The sequence below is a fragment of the Scatophagus argus genome, chromosome 8 (genome assembly GCF_020382885.2).
Source record: "Scatophagus argus isolate fScaArg1 chromosome 8, fScaArg1.pri, whole genome shotgun sequence".
Classification (NCBI taxonomy): domain Eukaryota; kingdom Metazoa; phylum Chordata; class Actinopteri; family Scatophagidae; genus Scatophagus; species Scatophagus argus.
In genome coordinates, this window is record NC_058500.1 from 23,134,673 (window position 1) to 23,156,652 (window position 21,980).

At 39.6% G+C, this 21,980-nt stretch overlaps 1 protein-coding gene across 3 annotated transcripts; it reads left to right on the forward strand.

Annotated features, from left to right (window-relative positions):
- The first annotated feature begins 1,676 nt into the window (after positions 1-1,676).
- plod1a (procollagen-lysine, 2-oxoglutarate 5-dioxygenase 1a) lies at positions 1,677-21,629 on the forward strand. 3 transcript variants are annotated; one of them, XR_006844167.1, is made up of 19 exons: positions 1,677-2,061; positions 4,097-4,188; positions 4,393-4,526; positions 5,099-5,262; positions 5,793-5,905; positions 6,609-6,672; positions 8,654-8,751; positions 9,671-9,772; positions 9,956-10,087; positions 10,834-10,955; positions 12,622-12,726; positions 12,858-12,983; positions 14,102-14,243; positions 14,427-14,540; positions 14,906-14,971; positions 15,177-15,281; positions 15,609-15,755; positions 16,915-17,405; positions 19,332-19,354. XR_006844167.1 is itself a non-coding variant. In XM_046397966.1 (19 exons), exons 1-19 carry the CDS (start codon positions 1,971-1,973, stop codon positions 19,485-19,487), a joined length of 2,199 nt encoding a protein of 732 aa, XP_046253922.1. In that variant the 5' UTR covers positions 1,677-1,970; the 3' UTR covers positions 19,488-21,629. The 3 variants fall into 3 exon arrangements, 2 of the variants coding, with proteins under 2 accessions (XP_046253922.1, XP_046253921.1); XM_046397966.1 differs by having other exon boundaries at positions 16,915-17,040; positions 19,332-21,629; XM_046397965.1 differs by having other exon boundaries at positions 1,680-2,061; positions 17,280-17,405; positions 19,332-21,629.
- Positions 21,630-21,980: the final 351 nt, after the last annotated feature.

Consider the following 21,980-nt stretch of genomic DNA (forward strand, 5'->3'; position numbering starts at 1 on the left):
TGGCTACTGGTGTGAGTGTGAGAGTGTGTTGTTGTCTGTCTTTGTGTGTCGGCCCTGCGATTGACTGGCAACCAGTCCAGCGTGAACCCCGCCTCTCGCCCGTAGTCAGCTGGGATAGGCTCCAGCTCCCCCGCGACCCTGACGGATAAAGCAGGTATAGAAAATCACCGGATGGATGTTACAGTTAACCACTTTTGGCCTCTGTTACACCACACTTTACTTTACTCCTCACCCTGTGAAAACTGGTGACCTGTCTGAGAAAATGATGGATTCCTCTCAGTTTGGGCTTAAAGGCTACAAACTGACACAAAGCATGCAAGAAGTGGACTGGGAGAAAATTCAAAGATTCAGTTCACTGGGAGCTAACAATGTCAGGAGGTGTCACACCAAGCTTGATAGTGCAGTGGAACTCATGAATTTGTAACCATTACATACTGTTCATACTCTGTCCCTTAATAGACCCATTTTTTACCTAAAATTGTAGAAAATTAGTGTGTATCCACCAAATCTCAATCACAAAACATACAACTACCCAGTCAATCTGTAATAAAATAGGTGATAAGTTAAGATAAGATAAGATAAGATAATCTTTTCATAGTCCCATAACTGGGAAATTGCAGTGTTACAGCAGCCAAAAGGATACAGAGGGTGAAGAACATGCAAAGATAAGAGCAGGATGTGCATTCAAAAACAATAAATACACAGGGAACAAGTACCTGCAGCTGTACACAGTACAGAAAGACTATTTACACTGGAGTTCCTCAGGTTATGCTTAGTGGATGGATGAATTATTGCACAGATTTTGTTCAGGGACTAAATAAGTAAATACTAATCCTTGTAGTAGTGTTTTACATGATTAAAGATCATTGCACAATTATGATTACACATGTATTATTGCACAGGTCTGGCGTGACCATTTTGTCCAGTTAACACATTCATCAGCTTTAAAATGTCCAGTCTATCAGCTGTGAATGTTGTGGAGTCTGTGATTTGTCACAATTCATTAATTTTGCAGTGAGCAGGGAGATCACTTTTTTGTAAAAAAAAAAAAAAAAAAGAAAGAAAGAAAGAAAGAAAGACATCCATAACAGTTAAGGTCCTGTTTTATCAATGACATCAGAACACAACATAACACAACAGCCAATTGGTTATATAATTTAGAATTTAAATTTATACTTATTCCTATTGGTTTTTAACAGGGAATGAATATTTACAAAATGTAAAGATTTTTGATCTATGATCTATTCTGACCTGTGTAAAGCTATTGCAGTATAATCATTCATGGAGGTTCAAATGTTCAGCTTCTGTTTTGATTCAATAATATGCTCATCTTGGTGGTTTTGGATTACATTGCATCATACAGTATTCATAAATATTTAGTCAAACCCTCACTGATATGGATCAGGGCCTAAGAAATATCCCTAATCTGTCTTCTTGTCAATATATTGTCTCCAAGAGGGTTTCTACGGCGAAGATTTTCAAATTTACAGTCACAGTTTGTGGATTTTTACATTTTAGACGGTTTTAATAAAAATAAAGATTCCACTGTTATAGGGACTACAGGCTACGTGCAAGTGCTCAGGTCCACAGAACAGCTGGCTCATCATTTTCAGATTTTTTTTTCCCATTTTGGAAGTGGGCGTTGCGGATGCACGAAGTTTTAAATACACGATGTGACAAATCTGAGCATGAAATCTGAATGTTAAATCCATCGCACAGAACACGTCAAACTACTGTTTCGCTGCTTTTGTTCTTCTACTGCAAGTCTGTAAACTAGTGCTGTGTGAAAAGAGAGAGAGAGAGAGAGAGAGAGAGAGAAAAGGGGGGAGACACGCAGACAGACGAACAGAGGGCAGCGCGCCGTGCTGGCACAGTGAACGGTCCTGCAAAGTTCGCTTTCTGACGGAGGAGCGTTCAGTACGGTTTCACAGCGCGACTCGTGGGGCGATTTTCACTTTTACTTGGCCAAAATGAGACCTTTCTCCTTGCTGGTGTTTTCAGGGATTTTTGTCTGTTTGCTTTTCCCTCTGACAAACTGTGAAGAGAAGCGAATCCCAGAAGGTAAGAAAGATAGGAATGTGGCCCGAGTGTGAATGCAGCCTACCTACAAACAGTGCTATTTTCAAAATGTGTAGCTTATAATGGCGAATATTTTACAAAGTCAACTTATCAGCCTGCAAGAGTGCAGGAGACTCACGTTGGGACGAGCTGAGGGAGACTCCCCAGCTCATGTGGTCCCCGGTTAAGGAGAAAACCTCTAACAATCTTATGGCCATGTACAGATGGAACATTCTAGCAGAGTTGTTAGTAAATAAGACATACGGGGGGAGTCGCAGTGCTCGCGTCCTCCTTCCATTGTGTATTGTGTGTTAGCTAGAATATCGAGTTAGCAGTTAGAAAAGCTGATTTTGTTGTGCGTTGCTGGTGGCGCTTGAGGCATGTGGAATCCTAACGTTCATTTACAGTTCTCAATACCTCAGCTGCATTGTGTTGAAACTTATCTGTAGCCCTTTCCCCCCCTGTAAAATAGAAAATAAGAGAAAGTTGCTCGTAGCAAAGGTTCACTGCTGAGCAGGACCTCCATGTCGCTGACGTGGACGGGACTGCTATGGACGCAGCCGGTGGGCTGTCAGCGCTGCTATTAATACTGTGTAATAACGCTAGCCTTAGCCCCTAGCTGTGCTACATTAACGTCCAGTGTAAAGAGGCTGTTCCACGTTTTTGATTTCTGAGACTTACATTCTGTCTCAGCGGGTTTCAGTATATATTTATTCCTATCTCTGCAATAAACATGTCTGTTTACAGTACGCAGTCTCAGAAGCTTTGTATTTGAGAAGAAAGTCAATAAGGTTTGGCGAACAAGAGCAGTTGGTCCCAGTGCGGTGTCCCTCAGGGACTGTTTAGAAAATACCCCTGATCAGGCATAAGATCTTTTATAATGAAAGAAGTCAGAGTTGTTTTCTGAAGATGAGACTTCAGGACTGAAAGAATGGCTGAACTTAACATACATTTTTTCATTGTGCCATGTGATTGAAATGTACTTCCTTCTTGAAATGTCCTTATTTTATCAGAGCAGAAATGAACAAATCTGATTTCAGTGTCAACAAGGACAGACAGTCGGTGCGTGTTTAGGATATACACTGACGGTCGGACTCAGTGGACTGTACTTGTACTGTGGGAAGAAGCTTATCTGATCTGATCTGACTGGATGGGGATAAAATTGAGAGAGAAATGGTGTTTCCTCTGAGATCACAGTCGGTGACAAATCAATTGTTATTTTCTTGCCCAGTTAGTAGTTTGTCCTGCAGATGAGAACCCAATACAGCAAGCAGATAACATAAAATAAAATACTGTCAGGTGTTACTAGTCCCGGTGTTTTAGGGGCCCTTAACGAAATCTCCATATGTAAACGCAGATGGTAGATTATTAGAAATATAAAAAAAGTTACTTTATTGCTTCAATAAATACTTTAGTTAAAGTCAACAATGAGCACAGAACTTAACATTAATTGTGCCAATTTGGCCCCAGTAGCCTTTTGGGGCCAAAAACCAATGGGGTCCTATTGCAACAATTGTCATTTTGTCTTTATTAGTGTAGAGAGAAAGTGAAAATGAGATGAAAGTTTTCCCATCTGGATTTGAAACAGCAAATCCACAGCCAGCACCCTAATGTGATAAATTTATAATTGCATCAACAAATAATATTGTATGTATTTGTTGTTGGCAGGGAGCGTATCCAACAGCCTGCCAGTCTGCTTTTGGTAATTTTGCTTGATTTTAAATTTCTTGGCTCATCTGCACCCGTGATGTACACCACAGTATCAACAAAAAGGAACCCAGAATTATTATTTAACCATAAATTTTCAATGTAATCTTGATTCTTATTATTGGTTAGAGACGCAGGGTTGTTATTGATTTGATGAGTTAAAACTTCTCAGGTTTATTTCTGCTTGGTTACTGTATGACAAGTTTCCCATCATGTACAGTCGAGACATATTTGAGAAACTGTCAGTATACTTATAGAAGTACCACTAAGTTGCTTCCTGCTTAAGGCAAAAGAAAAAAATAAGTTTGAATTCCTCTGCTGTGTCTTGCAGAGAAATTTCTAGTTGTGACAGTTGCAACCAAAGAGACTGATGGCTTCAGGCGTTTCCTGAGGTCGGCTAAACACTTCAACTACACTGTCAAGGTAAGAGCCTCTGCGCCAAGGTCGGAGTTCCTTTCCGGCTGTCTAGCCATGAAATCCTCTGTCTGCGTTCTTTAAAAGAAAGTAAATCCCTGTTGTATGCAAGTCATATTTGTGCCTCTGATGCAATTAATGTTTTTCTGTAAGACTTTTTAAATGTGTTTGAGTCACAGAAGTGGGTCACTGTTGTTGTATGCGTATCGCAAGGTTCTTGGCCGGGGTCAGAAATGGAGAGGAGGCGACTACATGGCGGCTCCAGGAGGAGGCCAGAAAGTACGGCTCCTGAAAGCCGCTCTGGAGGAGATGGAGGATCAGGACAAAATCATCCTTTTTATTGACAGGTAGAGTTTCTTCAGTGCAGGCAGAAGTCCAGGTTTGACTGCATCTGTCAGAAGTGACACCCTGGAACTGAAAGGTGCTGAACACTTTCCAAATCATGCCAGATGTATTTGTCTTGTCTTATAGCTGGCCAGTGATTTGCATTCATTTCATTTTGCATGACCATGTCAGCTTTTATTGTTACACAGCATCACTGTTGTATGGCTATGCAGTTGTTTGTGCAGGTTAAGTTACACAATGGTGCAAAGAAGGCGAAAGTAATTAGTGACAGTGACAAAGATAGTTTTGAATTATTTCCAGTGTTTCCCACAGAATGACAGTGTAACCGTGTGTGTGCCTGTGTGTGTGTGTGTGTAGAGAAACAAACATGTACACATACTCAAGAGAGCAAATGTTTTTCTCCTTTTATGTCAGTAAACACAACCATTGGCAACTTAGCTCTCCACATAAAGGACACTGGCATCTCATAAAGGCAACCCCTTCATTTGTTTTAACTATGCCACCACTGGCTTCACACGCCGCTGAACCACACAGTGCAATAAAGTTTTCTATTTTCTCTTCCTGGTTGACACAGCTACGATGTGATTTTCGCCTCGGGTCCTAAAGAGCTGTTGAAGAAGTTCCAGCAGGCAAGACACAAGGTGGTGTTCTCCTCTGAGAGCCTGATCTGGCCCGACAGACACCTGGAGGACAAACACCCCCATGTCAGGGAGGGCAACAGGTTCCTAGGCTCAGGCGGTACGTCCATCAGTCCTGTCAGTCACACAGCCGGGACAGACCACATGGCTCAGACACTGAAATAGTCCTGTTGGGAGGGGCCTACTCCCAGTCTGTGTGGTGCTTTTAAAAAGCATTTCTAAACCAAATAGTTTTCTGCGTGGTGACAAGGAAAGAAAATTGGTCCTTCGTGAAACTACTGTCCCTTCAACACCTTTTTGTTCACCAACTGCTGATGTGGCTGTAGATACTAGTCTTGCTTAATAACATGCTAGATGATTGAAGAAAGGAATATGGCCATTTCTTTTTACAGCAGAGAAACAGCAGGTATTTAGTCTGTGAAGAGTTGGGCTGAGGCATTTAAAACCTGGCAGTAGTCATTAGTCATGGTAGTTTGAAACAGGACTTCATTTTTCCTTCACGTGTTGGAAAGTAGAAACAATATGGCAGAGTTCATATACGGAATATGGAAAATATGTTTGATGAACAAGTCCAGCCTTTCTTTACTCACTTCCTGATTTTTTTCCCTCTGGGTTTGTTTCTGTCCTCAGGTTTCATTGGCTACCTTCCCAACATCAAAGAAATGATAGCTGACTGGACAGGAAAAGACAACGACAGTGACCAGCTGTTCTTCACCAAGATATACATTGATCCAGCAAAAAGAGTAAGATGTGTTACTCTGCAGTGATCGCTTTGCTGATCTCTGTTATGATTATTATGATTTAATATCAGTAACAATAGCAATTATTGTTAACGTTGTTAAATATTTGATAATGTATCATACAATTCTCAAATAGTGTTCTCAATTCCAAAGGGAACCAGGACATCTATCTATTTGAGATAGAAAAGCACATTTTTTGAATTTCCTGGTTTTATATTTCATGATAAGACCTCTTCCTTATCTCTGACCTCCTGTTTTCACTTGCTTTTATTGCAAACTCAACACTTCCTCAATGTTTAGCTGCTGTCTTGGTAAATTTGGCATAATGCACATTTCCAAACAGAAATAGTGTCTAAAATCCACTAATTATTTCCTACTGTCAATGAGACTCAGCACTTTCTACACAGATGGTTAACATTAAAAACCTTCCAGTAGCTCAGTGGGTGTAGGCTCCTGGTATGTTTTTAACATCAGCAGGAAGTGTTGAGTTTTATTGAAGAAAGAGTAACAGTAAAAAATTCAGCACACAACACAGCAGTGTAGAAGTGGAATTAACATGTGAGGTGCAGAGTGGTGAGTGCGACCTGACTTTGTTGTTGTATTGCTGAAAGTAGACATTCTGCTGAATGTATAGCTAAATGCAGTTATTTAATTTTTTAGCCACCCTCTATTGCTGACTGACCTACTATGTATTTCAATATTTCAGAAATCCATAAACATCACACTGGACAGCAAATGCAGAATGTTCCAGAACCTTCATGGAGCCCTCGGTGAGCTCATTGGAATCTTTTTTCCAGAAATGTTATGTGTACCTACAATAACACCTTTAAGAAATTATATGTTATCATCCAGAAGGCAGCCGTGCCCTCCACCACATGTGGCGCTAACCATTATCCTCTCTCACCAGTGATTTCTGGTGCACACCGTGTCAGCCAAATATGTTGCTGTGTTGGCCGAGCGAGCTCAATACCTCATGACTTAAGGAAACATATGCAAATAAACAAAACACAAGCAGAAAACATTTTCTTCCCTTTGACAGTTGTGCTGCAGATACAACACATACAACCAAATACAGAAAAGCACTGCAAATGCAAAAAAAACAACAACAGTGTTTTCAAAGGACACGAGTACTGAATACAGCTTGAGTGTGATTGTGACTCATGAGATTATGGTCTGTGTATCATCCATTTATATTCATATTGATGTTCACATGGTCTGACATTGTGCTACTGCTGTGCTCATGTGCAGGAAAGTGACCATAGCAACAAGTGTGTTCAAGCTGTGTTCAGCCCTATTGTCCGCTGAAAACACTTGTTGTTGTCTATTTTTGTATTTGCAAAGCTTTTGTGTGTTTGGTTATGTTGTGTGCATCTCAGTACGCAAACTACATCAAGGTTTGAATTTATTTGTGTTATTATTGTTTGCAGTATGAAAGTTGTGGTCCTTTCATGCTGTGCACACAGAACCCATGTTCAGATAAATTAATTTAGAATAGAATGGTTTGAAATATAAAATAAAACAATTTATATACAATTATATAAACACCTAGAAAATATTCATCCCACTGGACCACCCTGTAAACCCTGTGCTTAAGATGTTTTCCTCAGCAGGAAAAGCATTGTTCATGTGTTGTAGCAGCGTATGTAAGGTCATGTCCTTCCTTCTGTCTCTGTCTGGTCATTAATTCACTTAACATATGATGCACTTATAGGAAAGTCAAACCTCAAAGGCTTCAGAGCTGAGGATTTACAGTTGCTGTGATTTAGGCAGGACGGCACGTTCAGACATGAGCTGAACTCTCAGCAGTCTGCAGCATTTTTTTCCTCCGAGGAAGGAATGTGTAAGTTCTCTGCGAGGCGGACGTGTCAGAGTTCACATAGACAACATCAAGAGTCCACAGGCAAGAATGGAGGACCACCTGCTCTGTCAGATTTTCACTCTGTAAACTCCTTTATTAACTGCTGCTTACCTCATCCCTTTTTCACTCTAAGAGAGGAGTCAGCAACAGTCAAATTTTATACAGGATGGTCTGTGGGTAAAGAGAAAGAAAATGATGCAAAAAGCACAACTGTATGTTAAATATTTATATGGACCGTAATAGTAGGGATATCAAAAATCTAACTGAAACAAGTATTTTCCCATGGAAATGACAAAACGCAATCAGAAAAAGACCACATAAAAATTCTTAAAATGGCACCTACTCCATCTCCCTTATTAAAGATTCCAGAATATATAAATAAGCTTTTCATTTCACAGGTCTAACTGCTGGTCAGTTACTTTCTCATTCTGAATATTGGACCAGGATTGGCTTCCAAAACTGGATGTGATGTCACAAACCATAGTTACAATCCGATTTTCAACAATCACTGTGAGAGCAGCTTTATAGTGTCATCCTCTGTACATTCATCATTGTACACAGTGAAGCTAAAACAATCAGCTGTAGGGATAAGAAGAAATACTCATTTTTGACTGGAGGGGAACTTTAAATGAATCCCTGTCTCCTTCATCCTGACTGACAGGCCACCCACACTCACAGAGACAGCCACACATGCACTGAGGAAAAGCCCCAACATTAGCCAATAGAAAGGACCCACCTGATTTGATAATGTACTCAGGTCTACATTTAATCTAATTACCAAAATGCAGCCGACAAAGTGAATACAGAATCCAGTCTGTTGTCTCCAAAACTACAAGAAGTACAAGAAGTGAAGGATAATCATGTTGTGTGTGTGTCTATGTTTGTATTAACAGACGAAGTGGTCCTGAAGTTTGAAGATGGTCGAGTACGAGCCAGAAATTTACTGCATGATACCCTGCCTGTCGTCATCCATGGGAATGGGCCAACCAAGGTACTGACCCATTGAACCACGCTGACCAATCACAACAACCTATTAAAGCTCATCACCTGAGTGACTACAGGGAAGATCAGCAGGTGGTGCCGGTGTATAAAGAATTCCTGTGGAGTCTGAAACCACTGTGACACTTCAGCGTGTGCAACATTAGGCTTTCTCAACATGTCATCCAGCAATGAGCAGCTGAATCAGGCACTTCTCAGATTCAGGACAACATACTGAAGAATGATGAATTAAGTAAGGTATAAGGCCTGACAATGTGCCCCTTTATCGGGAATTAATGGACAATATGGTGTTCATTCGTTCCTAAATGACTGGTTAGGTAATACTACTTAGTAAGTTCAGAGAGGCAGTGTAGGCTTCCTGTAGGCTGCTTGTGTGTTATAGTGACCATCCTGTGGTGAGGGTGAGGTGCTGAAGGACTACACTCAGTGTTTCATGTCATTTGGTTCTGATTGTAAAGTCTCAACATTGCATTAATTTGGAATGGTGAAAAGAAAGGAGCGACATAGTAATTCATCAGGACACCATGCAGCTAATCAAGTATTCATCCAGACCATGCTATAACAAGCTAATTAGCAATTGTAATTAGCTAATTGTTAGCACGCTGAACTTAAGTTAAGCCTAGTTACACTGTGTTGATGCTACTACCAGCTAAGTGTCAAAGGAACATTTCTGATGAATCTGTCATTCTTTTCATTGGTAATAAAAAATATTCTGTTTTTACTTAGACGTGATTTTTTTTCACAGCACAAAGGTTGAACTGTGTTTTTCAGTATGATTTTATTTAGTTTTATTCAATTGCTAAGGCATCATAAGAATCGCCAGCTTTGCCAAAGTACTTTAAAATGTGGCTTAATATCGAAAATCAAGCATTCATAGAAGATGTGATAACTTGCAGCAATTTGTTTTCCAGCTTCAGATCAACTATCTGGGTAACTACATCCCCAACACGTGGACATTTGAGGCTGGATGCACAGTGTGTCATGAGGAACTGCGTCCTCTCACAGCTCTAAAGGTCTGCTCACACGCCATCTCCTGACTGTCAGATTGTCTGTGAGCAACAACTGCCTTTAATCAGCGCTGGGACTCATTTCAACTGTTCGCTGAGTGTTTTTTCATGAACATTTGCTGACAAATAGAAGTAAAAAAGCCTTTTTTTCTGATGGGACTGAAGTGTGATGCTTTTATGTTCCAACAGGAGAGTGAATATCCACTGGTGGTGATTGGAATCTTCATTCAACAGCCCACCCCTTTTGTAACAGTGTTCTTTGAACGCCTACTGAAGCTTCAGTATCCCAAGAACAGACTCAAGCTGTTCATTTACAACCAGGTAACAAAAGGACATTTAAAATGTCAGCTTTCTCCTAACATCCCTGAAAGCAAGTGTTTTTCTTGTGACAAAATAACATCATGAGGACTAAAGTCTATATATAAATAAGTGAAATACAGAAGCACACTTACGGTAATGAGATGACAAAGACACTGCACTGGACATGAATTACCAAAATACTTCACAATGCTACCAATCAGCTGTTCCAAAAAAGGAATGAAGAAAGGAAGAACATAAAGAGAGATAAAGAAAAGAAAGAGAAGAAAAGTTTATTGACCCCTTTGAACCCAACTAAGGTTTTGTCAAAACACACACCCCTTCTTCAAATAGACATGTCTGAACACACACTGCCAGAATCTGTGCAACACACTTTTTCCACTGATTTGATCTCTCAGTGCGGTTTCGCTTAATAGAAGCTAATATAGCATAACTCGAAAAGACACTAAAATGTAAAAAAGAAAAAAAAGACATTGGGGCAACATTATATTTTGTAGTTGCACGACCCAAAGCTTGATGGGAACTGTTGTGCCTGCACTTAGAAGAGATTTTTCTCAAATAGAATTAACTAAAAGAAATGCATCCATAAATATTAGCTGTTTTTCTGTTAAAATATTATTACCATTAGTAATATTATTGCTATAATTTTGGCAGAACTGTGGCTCAGAAAGTCCCAGCAACATGGGGCATGGAACACAAGAGACTCCGTTCACTTCTTGCTGCTCTGTGTGTGTTTATTTTTCCTGCAGGAAACTCATCATGAGGGTCACGTCAGCTCTTTCCTGCAGGATCACGGAAGCCTTTATCAGGATGTCAAATTCATTGGGCCTGAGGAGGAGATGAACGGAGCTGCATCCCGCAACCTGGGCTTGTGAGTCCCTGTGCCCAGTGGTTGACTGGCTGACATATCTTGAGTTACAAATATTTCTAAAGAAGCTGAGCTCCACAAAGTCATATGTGGTCTTTTTAGAATACATACTTTAATTTTAAATTGATTAGCCTCAGGTCATATGACAACAAAACAAAAAGATCAAGAATCAGAAAAAGTTCCTTCAACAAACTGTTGGTCATTTGACAAAAAAGGAGTTTCACTTGGCATAATGTGTTTTCTTTATTCAAAGGCGTGTTATGTCATCCTCTCATTCTCTCTAGTCTAATTAGTCTTGGTTTTTAACAAATTTTCAGTCATGATTTTAACAATGGAATCAGTCAGTTGTCTGTTTTGTCAGGGTTTCAATGATTTATGATTCTAATAGTAGAGTTATTTAGTATTCCATTCAAAAAAGAAGCAACTTGTAGTTTTTAGGAAGTTTGTATATGACTGTGCAGCCACTTTGGTGTGTCCTAGAGAAACTGATTGAGATATTTCCCGAGGAACTGTCTTTAGTAATCAACTTGAAGCCAGCCTCAGGTCACCATTGTGTTCTTCTTACTTCACTGTGACGTTTGAGCTTCACTCTGCAGAGTGACAGATGTGCGGGGTGTATTTGTTTTCACATTCATCTGCTGAAGGAGCAGATTTTCTCTGTGCTCGCCTTAAATCTTCACAACTACTTTACAAACTAGTCATGGTTCCATATGCAACAAGTGGGATGTGGAAACTTGAAACCTCCAGTGCATATATACTAGAAATGGATTCTTCAGTGGAGCAGCAGACATCTTCCACTTAAGATTCAAATGGTATGCATAATGACGACCTAACAGGTGGAGACAGGAAGAAAAGAAGGTGTCTTGTACAGAAGTGATTCAGGGCTTATTGTTGGTGGATCCCCATCTTACATACTTATCAGTGGACTTAATGAACTGACAGGTATGCAGATATAAGCAGAGCATAGAAGCAGTGCAGTATGAACAGATATCGACCTATTAATCAGGGAAATTACCTGCACTGAGGTGCATACCTGTTACAGTGGTTACCAAGTGATTTGCATAAACATATGCATTGCTTATACAGATCAATTACAAGATCACTTCATGAACAGATTTCATGATCAGTAGGTGGATTTACCAGTAGTTTGGCTTTTGAAATCACTTCCACTTCTAAACAACTCCTCCATATGAGCCAGGTGGATTCACAGTCGGACAAGGAATACATGTAATTTGAAGAAGTGAAGGGTTTTTTGTGTCATATCAGTCACTGTATATCAGTAACTATTATTCTTATCTTTATCCTGGAATAAAATTGAAATTGTAATATAATGTAATGTAATAATATACATGTATATAAATGATAGTTGACACTGAGTCAACCCCAAGCCACAATTTCAGTTGGGCTGAAAACTGAGTAAGAGTTTACTGATTGAAGATAGCAGGAGCTTTTGTGTACACGAAAAGCTTTGTGTTTTTGTGTACAGAGCAGTTTGACTTTCAGATCAGCGGTAACCACATCATCTACTGTCTGCTGAACAAGCTAACGGACGTCAGTGTAATCAGTGAATGTGTTGACATTCATATTGTTTACTGAGTATGTTCCAGTTTTGCTTTTTAATTTCACACTGCGTACATGTTGATCATTCAGTGTCTTTCCTTCCTTCCAGTGACATGTGCAGGAAGGACGAGGACTGTGACTATTTCTTCAGCCTGGACATTGAAGTGGTCTTAAAGAACGAGAATACACTCAAAATTCTCATTGAACAAAACCTGTAAGTATACCCATCAATACTGAATTATCAGTAAAGGTCTTGTGCCAGCTGATGTCTTTGGACTACTCTAGTTTTTACTAAGGGTATGTAGTCAGATGAAATATAATAAGACTCCTTTAACTGTTCCTTAGTCCTATTGTGGCACCCATGATTACTCGAGCTGGTCGACTGTGGAGCAACTTCTGGGGAGCCCTCAGTGCAGACGGATACTACGCCAGGTCTGAGGACTATGTGGACATAGTTCAAGGACGCAGAGTGTAAGTCGCTTAAAGTGATCTTCCATAAAGACTACAGAAGGGTGTTTAGCAACAAAAATCTTTATCTTATTGACAGAGTCAGTTGACTAGAGTGAAGAACCACTGACAAAACTGTTCCGACAACTTCACCGAAAACTGCAGAAATTCTTCAGATGTTCCGTAGAATTACCAGCTGCACACTGCATCTGATTACAAAGATCATTTAACCAGTGGTGGGGAGCAGTTGAGGAATGTGTTTGTAATACAAACATTCTTTGGCAAAAGAATGTATTGGAAATATCCTTAACTTCATCATTTTATTCCAGAATTATCACATGCAGTTCTTTTCAGGCCTTAGTAAAAGATAAATTGTATTGAATTCATAACCCAACATGAATTCTCAAATGCCAGCCTGTGTTGAAATAATGGTTAATTTCTGAACTAAATTACCAAAAACTCATCAGTTAAATGCAGCATAACTCTGCCACTGCTGCTGCGTCTGAAGGTTGCCGCTCATTTACAATATCAGCATCGTAAATGCCACCAGCACAGCCTGAAATGCTGGAACGAGTCAATGTACTGATTCAATACCATGTAATTTATTTATCTGAAACATGTCCCAGCTGCTTTCCACCAGTGTCCTGTACAACTGTATGCAACTTCATGGATTCTTCACTGCAGAAGTTGCCAATATGCATAAACACAAAGGTTAATAGTATGCAGCTGTTAAAAAAATGATAATAATGCACTGGTATAAGAACATATCTATTTACTTAATCTTTATTTTAATTGGTGAACATTTCCAGTTACTGTCTTTTTTTGTTACTTACTACTGTCAGTGAAATTCAGCACTTCCTGTATGTATTTCAAATGAAAGGCTCATCAAGAAAGGGAGGCACATGCCCTTTGATACACTGGAAAGCTTTTAATGGGAACATCTGTACAGGAAGTGCCGTTGCTGCCAATGACACTGTCAAGTTTCTGTCAAGTTTCATTGACAGCAGCTTAAGTACAACAAATATGAAATCAGGAACAAAGTCTTATTGCGCTGGATTTCTCTCACTATCTGGGAATATACAGTGTTTTAAAACAGTATGTTTGTTGGTATGTAAATTTTCTGAGACTGTCTTGTTTTGTAGGGGTGTGTGGAATGTCCCATATGTGTCCAGTGTGTACCTTGTGAAGGCCAGCCTCCTTCGATCCGAGCTCACTGACTACGAACTCTTCAACTCACACATCTTAGACCCTGACATGGCATACTGCCACAACATTCGCAGCAAGGTCAGTAAGAGAAAAAACAGGGATTCCATGTCCACTTAGTGGACTAAGTGTGGGTCATAGTTTCAGTTGACTTTTTGCTCCTTTTTTTTATTTTTTTCCTAATTTATCTAATTTGTGTCCATAAATGCCTCCATGTAGAAGTGTCCATTATAATATTTGACCTGTTGTAAATCTTTCTCTCAGGGAATCTTCATGTATGTAACCAACATGCATACTTTTGGTCGTATCCTGTCAACAGAAAACTATCAGACCGGCCATCTCCATAATGATCTGTGGCAGATCTTTGAAAACCCTGTGGTGAGACTCTGAGTAAATGCCTTAAAATATCCACTGTGCACTGTTAATATTAATACGTAATATACTGGTGTTTTAAATACACCAGCCTTTAAACATTTCAACAGCTACAGTAGCAGTTGCAGCAACACGTTTAACAATAATATAACTTATAGCAGAGCAACACTTGCACAAATGGTCATAATTGTGGCTGTAAATGTGGTAGTCCTGCTAGTGACAGTAGCATAGCAGTTTCGTTGTCTGTCAGTATAATTTGAAAATTTGGATGTCTTACATGCAGCTCAGTGCGCAGTTTAATGGTGCCGATGACACTGTAAACACACTCTGTATTTGCAGTCAATGGTCTGATTGTTGTGGGATTCTTTCAGGACTGGCAGGATCGTTACATTCATGAGAACTACACTCACATCATGAAAGACAAGTTGATCGAAACGGTGAGTTGAGATTCAAATTGACCTACATGAGTTGTTTGTATTGAAATAGAGTAACAATGTGGACTTGTGTTTTTCAATAGGAAGAAACACATATTCTCATTTTAATTTCATGAAGCTCTTATTGTTTATGTCTTTTAATTTCTCTCTTTACTGCATATCTTACCTCACTCAGCATTTAAATTGTGTCTTATCACCTGTCCTCCAGCCTTGTCCCGATGTGTATTGGTTCCCAGTTTTCTCTGAAGTTGCTTGTAACCACCTTGTTGAGGAAATGGAACATTTTGGGAAGTGGTCAGGTGGAGGCAATCAGGTATGTTGCCACTGATTTGCATCAGTGTGACGATTCTAAAGATTAAAAATAAATGTCTCATCATGGCTAATAATAATAAAAATACATGATTTGAACCTGCTGTAGATAAAAAATATTGATCCTCAACCACATCTCATCAGTCAGTGTTTGTCCTTATGTGTGCAATGACTTTTTCCAGCAGCATCTGCCATGTACAGCTTCTCTAATCTTCCTGCATATCACAACCCCAAGACATGCCACAGCTCTGAAGTTGAAGATTTTTAAAGAATCTTTCACTATGTTTTGCTGACGTTTCATAACTTGAGACACTCGTTTCTTGTTTGTCAGGACACCAGAATCCAAGGTGGCTATGAGAATGTTCCCACCATCGATATCCACATGAATCAAATCAACTTTGAAAAGGAATGGCACAAGTTTTTACTGGAGTACATAGCGCCGATAACAGAGAAAATGTTTCCTGGTTACTACACCAAGGTAGGACATCTGCACACGGGGGATGGGCCCATGAAAACTTCATGGTTTTAACTTCATGATGAAGTTAAAACCTTCATTGGCACATGTTCTTTTGAGATGAAAATACAGTAAGTCCCAGTTGAGAGGACATCCAAAGTTTCAGAGGTGAATTATGTTTATTTTGTGCATTGACAAGTTTAAAGACAACCTAAGACCTGCCATGCATCTGGTCTTCAACAAAATGTCAGTTATCAGTACAAAAGAACAACGGTTGACATCCTTATACTGAGGCAATTGATAAATAAGAGTTGGACGTGTAATATGAATGTAAACAAACAGTGTTGTAAACCACACAAAACACTCTCATCCTGCTGGTTTGAGGAATTTCAAAGGCAATTTTATACTAAAAAGAAGATAACTTCATTTAAACTGGATACACATCAGAAAGAAATATCTTAACGGTCATTAAGAACAGGAGAACCTAAGGTATGGCATGAATACCATAATCTGTGGCCTCAGCCACTTTGCTCCTCTGTAAGGTCAAATAACACCTCCTTTGGATTGTCTGTTGATGAATGATTGGAATTGAGCAATCACTGCTAACGCTAACTAGCCCACATCTTCTTCTCAGTGGAATTGTACTGAAAAGGGGGCAGTGCTGAGAATAAATTCATAAGTTCTCAGATAAAAGTTGACATTGATATGATTAGCAGTTGTCGAATAATGAGCCGTGGGGTGAGTATTTGTGGCAGCAGGAAGGTGTATGTAGGATTGAGTCAAAACAACAGCATGTATGTGTTCGTAGTAGGAATATGTCAGCCAGTGCAACAGTTTGGTCCATTGTGATGCGTTTTAAAGGTTGTTGGACAACAAGAGCTCTGTGACACAGGAGAAGATCTGTCTTTGATACACACCTGATAGTGGGATAAACGCACTGGTGGTTTGGGTCTGCACATGAGATTTGTCTTCAGTAGGAAACATAAAGATAGAAATGTTTTTGATTTTGTTTTTTTTATAAAGAAGCATCTTGATCTTGAATTATGCAATATACAATTTTATAGACTAAGTGAATAATGTAGCATTTGATGTGTGGACTAATTGGACGTGACACAAACCACCAGTTGCAGCCCTCTCATTGCTTCCTGTGTACTGTGCTGATCAACATGTCTTCTCTCATCAGTGTGCCACTCCTTTGAATTTTGTGGTGAGGTACAAACCAGACGAGCAGCCCAGTCTCGTCCCTCACCATGATGCCTCCACATTCACTATTAACATAGCTCTCAACAGCAAAGACATTGACTACCAGGTAAATGAGGGGGAGCTTGCAGGTAACAGAAGCTACAGGATGATGATGCAGGTGATCTGCACTTCTCTCTTTGCTTCTCTGCTCCATCTCTGGAAGTGAATGCTGTAACGGGATCCGAGCTGACGCTTTTCCTTTACTGAGCAGGAGCCGCGAAGGGCGTACCCACTGTCAGTGGCCACATGAGCAGTTTCCATGCGAATGCTTGCATGACTCCTTTCTGTCTGTGTGTGTGTTTGCAGGCTCAGTTTGACTTGGCCTTTGTAGTTAGATATAAGCCAGACGAGCAGCCGTCTTTGAGACCGCACCATGACGCCTCCACATTCACTATAAACATTGCACTCAATGAAGTGGGCCTTGATTACCAGGTGAGTGTGTTTAGAGGTTGGAAGACATCTTACATTTCCAACAGGTAGCTCAGGGTCACTGCAGAGAAGAACAGTAGAGAACAGTGATTAATTAGCCAACGTATAGTTTCATTATGTAGCAGACAACACCTGACAAACTACTTGAACTGCGTCTTTATTATGGACTTCTTTCTGGGAAAATTCCAAAGAATTTATTTGTTTTTCTTTCAGGTGGAATGTTTCAGCGAACATTTTTAGAGCTTCGATTATTGCGTTCAGTTAGCCTCAAAACCCAAGCATATAAAAACCTAGACGTGCACGTGATACAAATATGCAGGACAATGTCCACGAGCGGAAAAGCATCTTCACAATGCAACATTTCTGCTCCACTAGCATACATGTGGCCTTGTGAACACGAGGCTGTGACAGCCACAAACTAGGCCATCACAGGACGTCTCTGAGGTGAATGTAAATGTACTGAAAGTGGAGAATTTGAACGTTTCTGACTTTGGTGACTCTTAGGGTGCTATATAAAAATAAGCACCCTATCATAAGAATAATTCTTTTAATTATATAATAGTTCTACCCCCAGGGCCAAGACAATAGAACAATGAAGTTCCCACAAATGAATCACTAATGACCAGTAATATATGTACAATGCTCAGAGTGTGAGAATCAGGTGTCAGCAGGTGCTCTTCAAACAACTCGAATAACACTGTAGCACAAAGGTTTGGCAGAGCATGGTGAAATCAATCAAATCATTGAAAATGCAAGGGCATCTTATTTCTGGCATGTACATCTACATTCCTGGTGTTTCAAACTTTCCATTTGTGTCATTTCTGTTTGTGTGTCTGTCTTCCTTGCATGGCACATCAAGCTGGAACTAAGAGCCTTGTTTTTACAATTGCATCCATGTTGTTTCCCTGCATCTTTAATGAACAGAACTGAACAGTCAGCCATTAGTCACTGATATTAAAGGTTTATGCCACATGGATTTAATGAAACAACTGCTAAATACAGTCATTTCTAGCATTTGTGAAGTTGTTATGATGATATATAATATAATGTGTAGGAAGTCCTGGAATGCTTCCTGAGGATTAGACATTTCTGAATATTTACATTTTTGAAGTATAATAATATTTGATCATGTATAATAATAACACCACTGGTTTTGCTTGTTATAGGCCATGAATTAACCATGTATATCCTAAATTCTCAATTCAGTTTCAATTCAATTCAATTTTATTTGTATAGCACCTTTTACAGTCAAAATTGTCTCTAGGTTTTGTCTCAAATGAAAGCCAGTACTACTCTTCTGGCAGACGAGTAGTATAAATTAATAAAAGTGGTTTAGTGAGGCAGCATAAACAATACCAGGAGCCAAAAGGTCTGTTAAAGCAATCAAACCACTGATTCACACTTTCGGCCCTTTTCCACTGTGGGAGCTTAACCACCTGTGACCTTAAAATTCCTATAAGCTCAGCCAGAAGAATGACTGGAGTTTTGATACGAGGTTCTTCTTTGATTCCTTTGTATTTTAATAACCAGGACATTTCAGAGACGCCATTGAAAAGAGAACAGCAGGCTCACTATTCTGTGTCATACAACTAAGCATATGTATATGGGTGCTTACATTATTCTTAAACATGCAAAATATTATATTGACTCAGTGCCCACTTACTAGTTTTTTCCAGGGCTTGCAAGCAAACCCTGCTGTATGAGCTTGTGAGTAGAGCAGAGTTACAAGGGTTCATCCCCAAAGTGAGTTCTTGTAGTGGAACACAGAAGTTTCTGCCAAGTTAATGTCAAGGTCATCAAAATATGAGTGAAATTTGTTTCAAGCACACTTTAAAAATGGGGGATGATTTGAACATGGATGAAACAAGCAAAACCACCACATGGTCCTTTAGATGTCCTAAGATAACATGTGCTGTGCTGTCACTGCAGGGCGGTGGATGCAGGTTCCTCCGCTATGACTGCTCCATTCAGGCCCCTCGTAAAGGCTGGGCCCTCATGCACCCGGGCCGCCTCACCCACTACCATGAAGGCCTGCCTACCACTGCCGGTGTCAGGTACATTGCAGTGTCCTTTGTGGATCCCTGAACTCCCAAAGATGGCACACGTCACCGGCTACTCCAGACCAAACGCGACGCACACAGCTGTTCTTTTATTTTCACATTTTCAGTGGTGACCAGTTTGAATGATATCATTTCTGTCCCATTTAAAGAACTATAAGCAATTTGTGACTGATCAACCTTTACTGACAGATTATCATTGCTATATGATGTAAATGAAACACGAAAACACTTAATAATAATGGAAGAACATTGCATGAACATGTTAATCACCAAGTTAGAGATAAATTGGATCAAAAGTAACACTTCATCGAAATCATGAGGTATGGGTATGGGGTAAACCAACAGTACCAGTTACCTGCTGAGCCGGAACACAAGTAACTTGTGCAGGTAAAATGCTAAAAGGGAAGGGCACACATCAGCTGAGTACTATTGCACATGGGAAACAAGTTGTATAAGGCCTTTAGAGACTCCAGGAGATGCTGTGTGAAGTCTGATAGATGTCCTCAAGTGATGTCACCTGAGTCAGTGTTGGTTGGGGCTGAAGACTATGAGCCTGAAAATGAAAAATAATGTAGGTGTGAGAGAGAAGTTGTTTAAGCGACTTCTTGTCATATAACACTTAGCGAATCGAAGGACTGAAAGCTTGTTGTCGGGAGTCGGGTCCCACATGCTAGCTAGCTTACAGAACAGACTAACTCTCCTTTCGCGTAGCTGCAGCAGTCAACATGACCAGACATGTAGTTATTTTGACTTATTCTGTACCAAGCTGACGGCCATGTTGGTGTTGAAGTATACTATGAGAGCAATGAGATGTAGTTCACGAAGTAGTTTCTCAACAAACTTTCTTGGCTTGCAATCGACCAACAAACCATCCAACCAACAACATGATCAAAAACTTGTTTGTGTCTCTACACTAACTACCATTCACATTTTTTTCCAAAATAAAATCCCATGGAGGCATATTGGCCTCTCTATTCACTCAACTTTGATTGCACTTTTCTTTTTAATGACATTAAATGGTACTGACTTTTATCAGCTTGTTTCAAACAGCAACAAGCCTGACATTAGAAGATATGTTGGCTCTTGTAACTTCAGCCTGACTACCAGCTATCAGGTATTAATATGAAATGGGTTCATTCAAAGGCTAAATGGACTTCTGACACAACATGAAACTGGAACACTTGATCAGAAAGTAGGCCACCTAGTCATCTTGTTTCCTGGGGGTAAAGGCTCACACACACTTGACATGCTGGCGTCATCAATGTTAATTGACTGTACAACAAAATACAGAAGAGTATTTTTCTTGTTCTCTGAGAAAATGGATGTGTTACTTTAGTCTCAGTTCTAGACTAACTTCTGGAATAATGTTGCTTTTTGTTACTAAACAACAAAGCGTTCCATCCTCCTGATGCAAATATGCTACACACATTGCTCACTTGGATCAGTGTCCTCTATGCAACAGTATTCAGGCAAACTTTACTTTGGGTATGAGTCTTACAAATTCTACTGCCCAACAGTACTACTACACCATGACGTGACCAGAGGTTGAACAGAAATCTGTGCTACAAACTGGGAGTGTGAAATATGCTGGGCAACAGCATGAACAAAAAAGGGCTATGCAACTGCATTATGGGAAATGTATGATCCAGTGTTTTTACATCTGAACAGATGATTTACCAGCTGCCCTTCAGTTAAAATGTCATCATCATTGCATATAGATCCACGTTGGTGCAGCCGGTGGGTCAGTCTGAAGGCTCCTGTTTGGTCTGGAGTCTATGATGTGGAATAATTATCCATTTGATCCTGTTGTGCCTTGAGCTGAACTTCTCTCAGGAAGTCACCAGGAGTTCTGCTTAGATTTTTTAGAAATGCTTGAGAAAAACTGTCTTGTTGAATTCGACATTTTTTTCTGTATACAAAGCAGTTGTTTTCTATTTCAATCTCGAACTGAGACACTCCAAAGCCTCTCTTATTTATTTTTTTGTATGTTTTATTTGATAAAATCCACACTGCTTTATGTAGGAGCAGCTCACTTTTTCTTGTGCACTCACTGATGTTGTTCAGCTGAGTTTCTAAAAAGTGTAACATACTCATACAGTTGTCATGTCTTTCCATTACAGACTATCATTGTGCTTTGAACACAGCCTGAATAAAACAGTGAACCCAACTGAAATGTGTCTGAACTGTGATTAAACTTTAAGTCTCCCTATAATGAACTCCAGCCTTCATCAAAAATGAACAGCAACAATTTGGATCTATGAAGGAATCAATCATCTATGTGAAGTTGAAAAATTTCTCAAACATTATTTCAAGTACTATATAAATACATCTTCAGATGTTCAGAAATTCAAATGCAGAAATCAACTACTGAATATTCAAAGCTCAAATTCAAAAAGCTAATTTCAGATCGAAAATCTTGGTTTTAAAACCTAAAAAAAAACAAAAAAAACTTCAACCTTTATTATCAGTGTATTTTTCCCCACATACACCAAAATTCTTCTCTGCAGTTAACCCATCA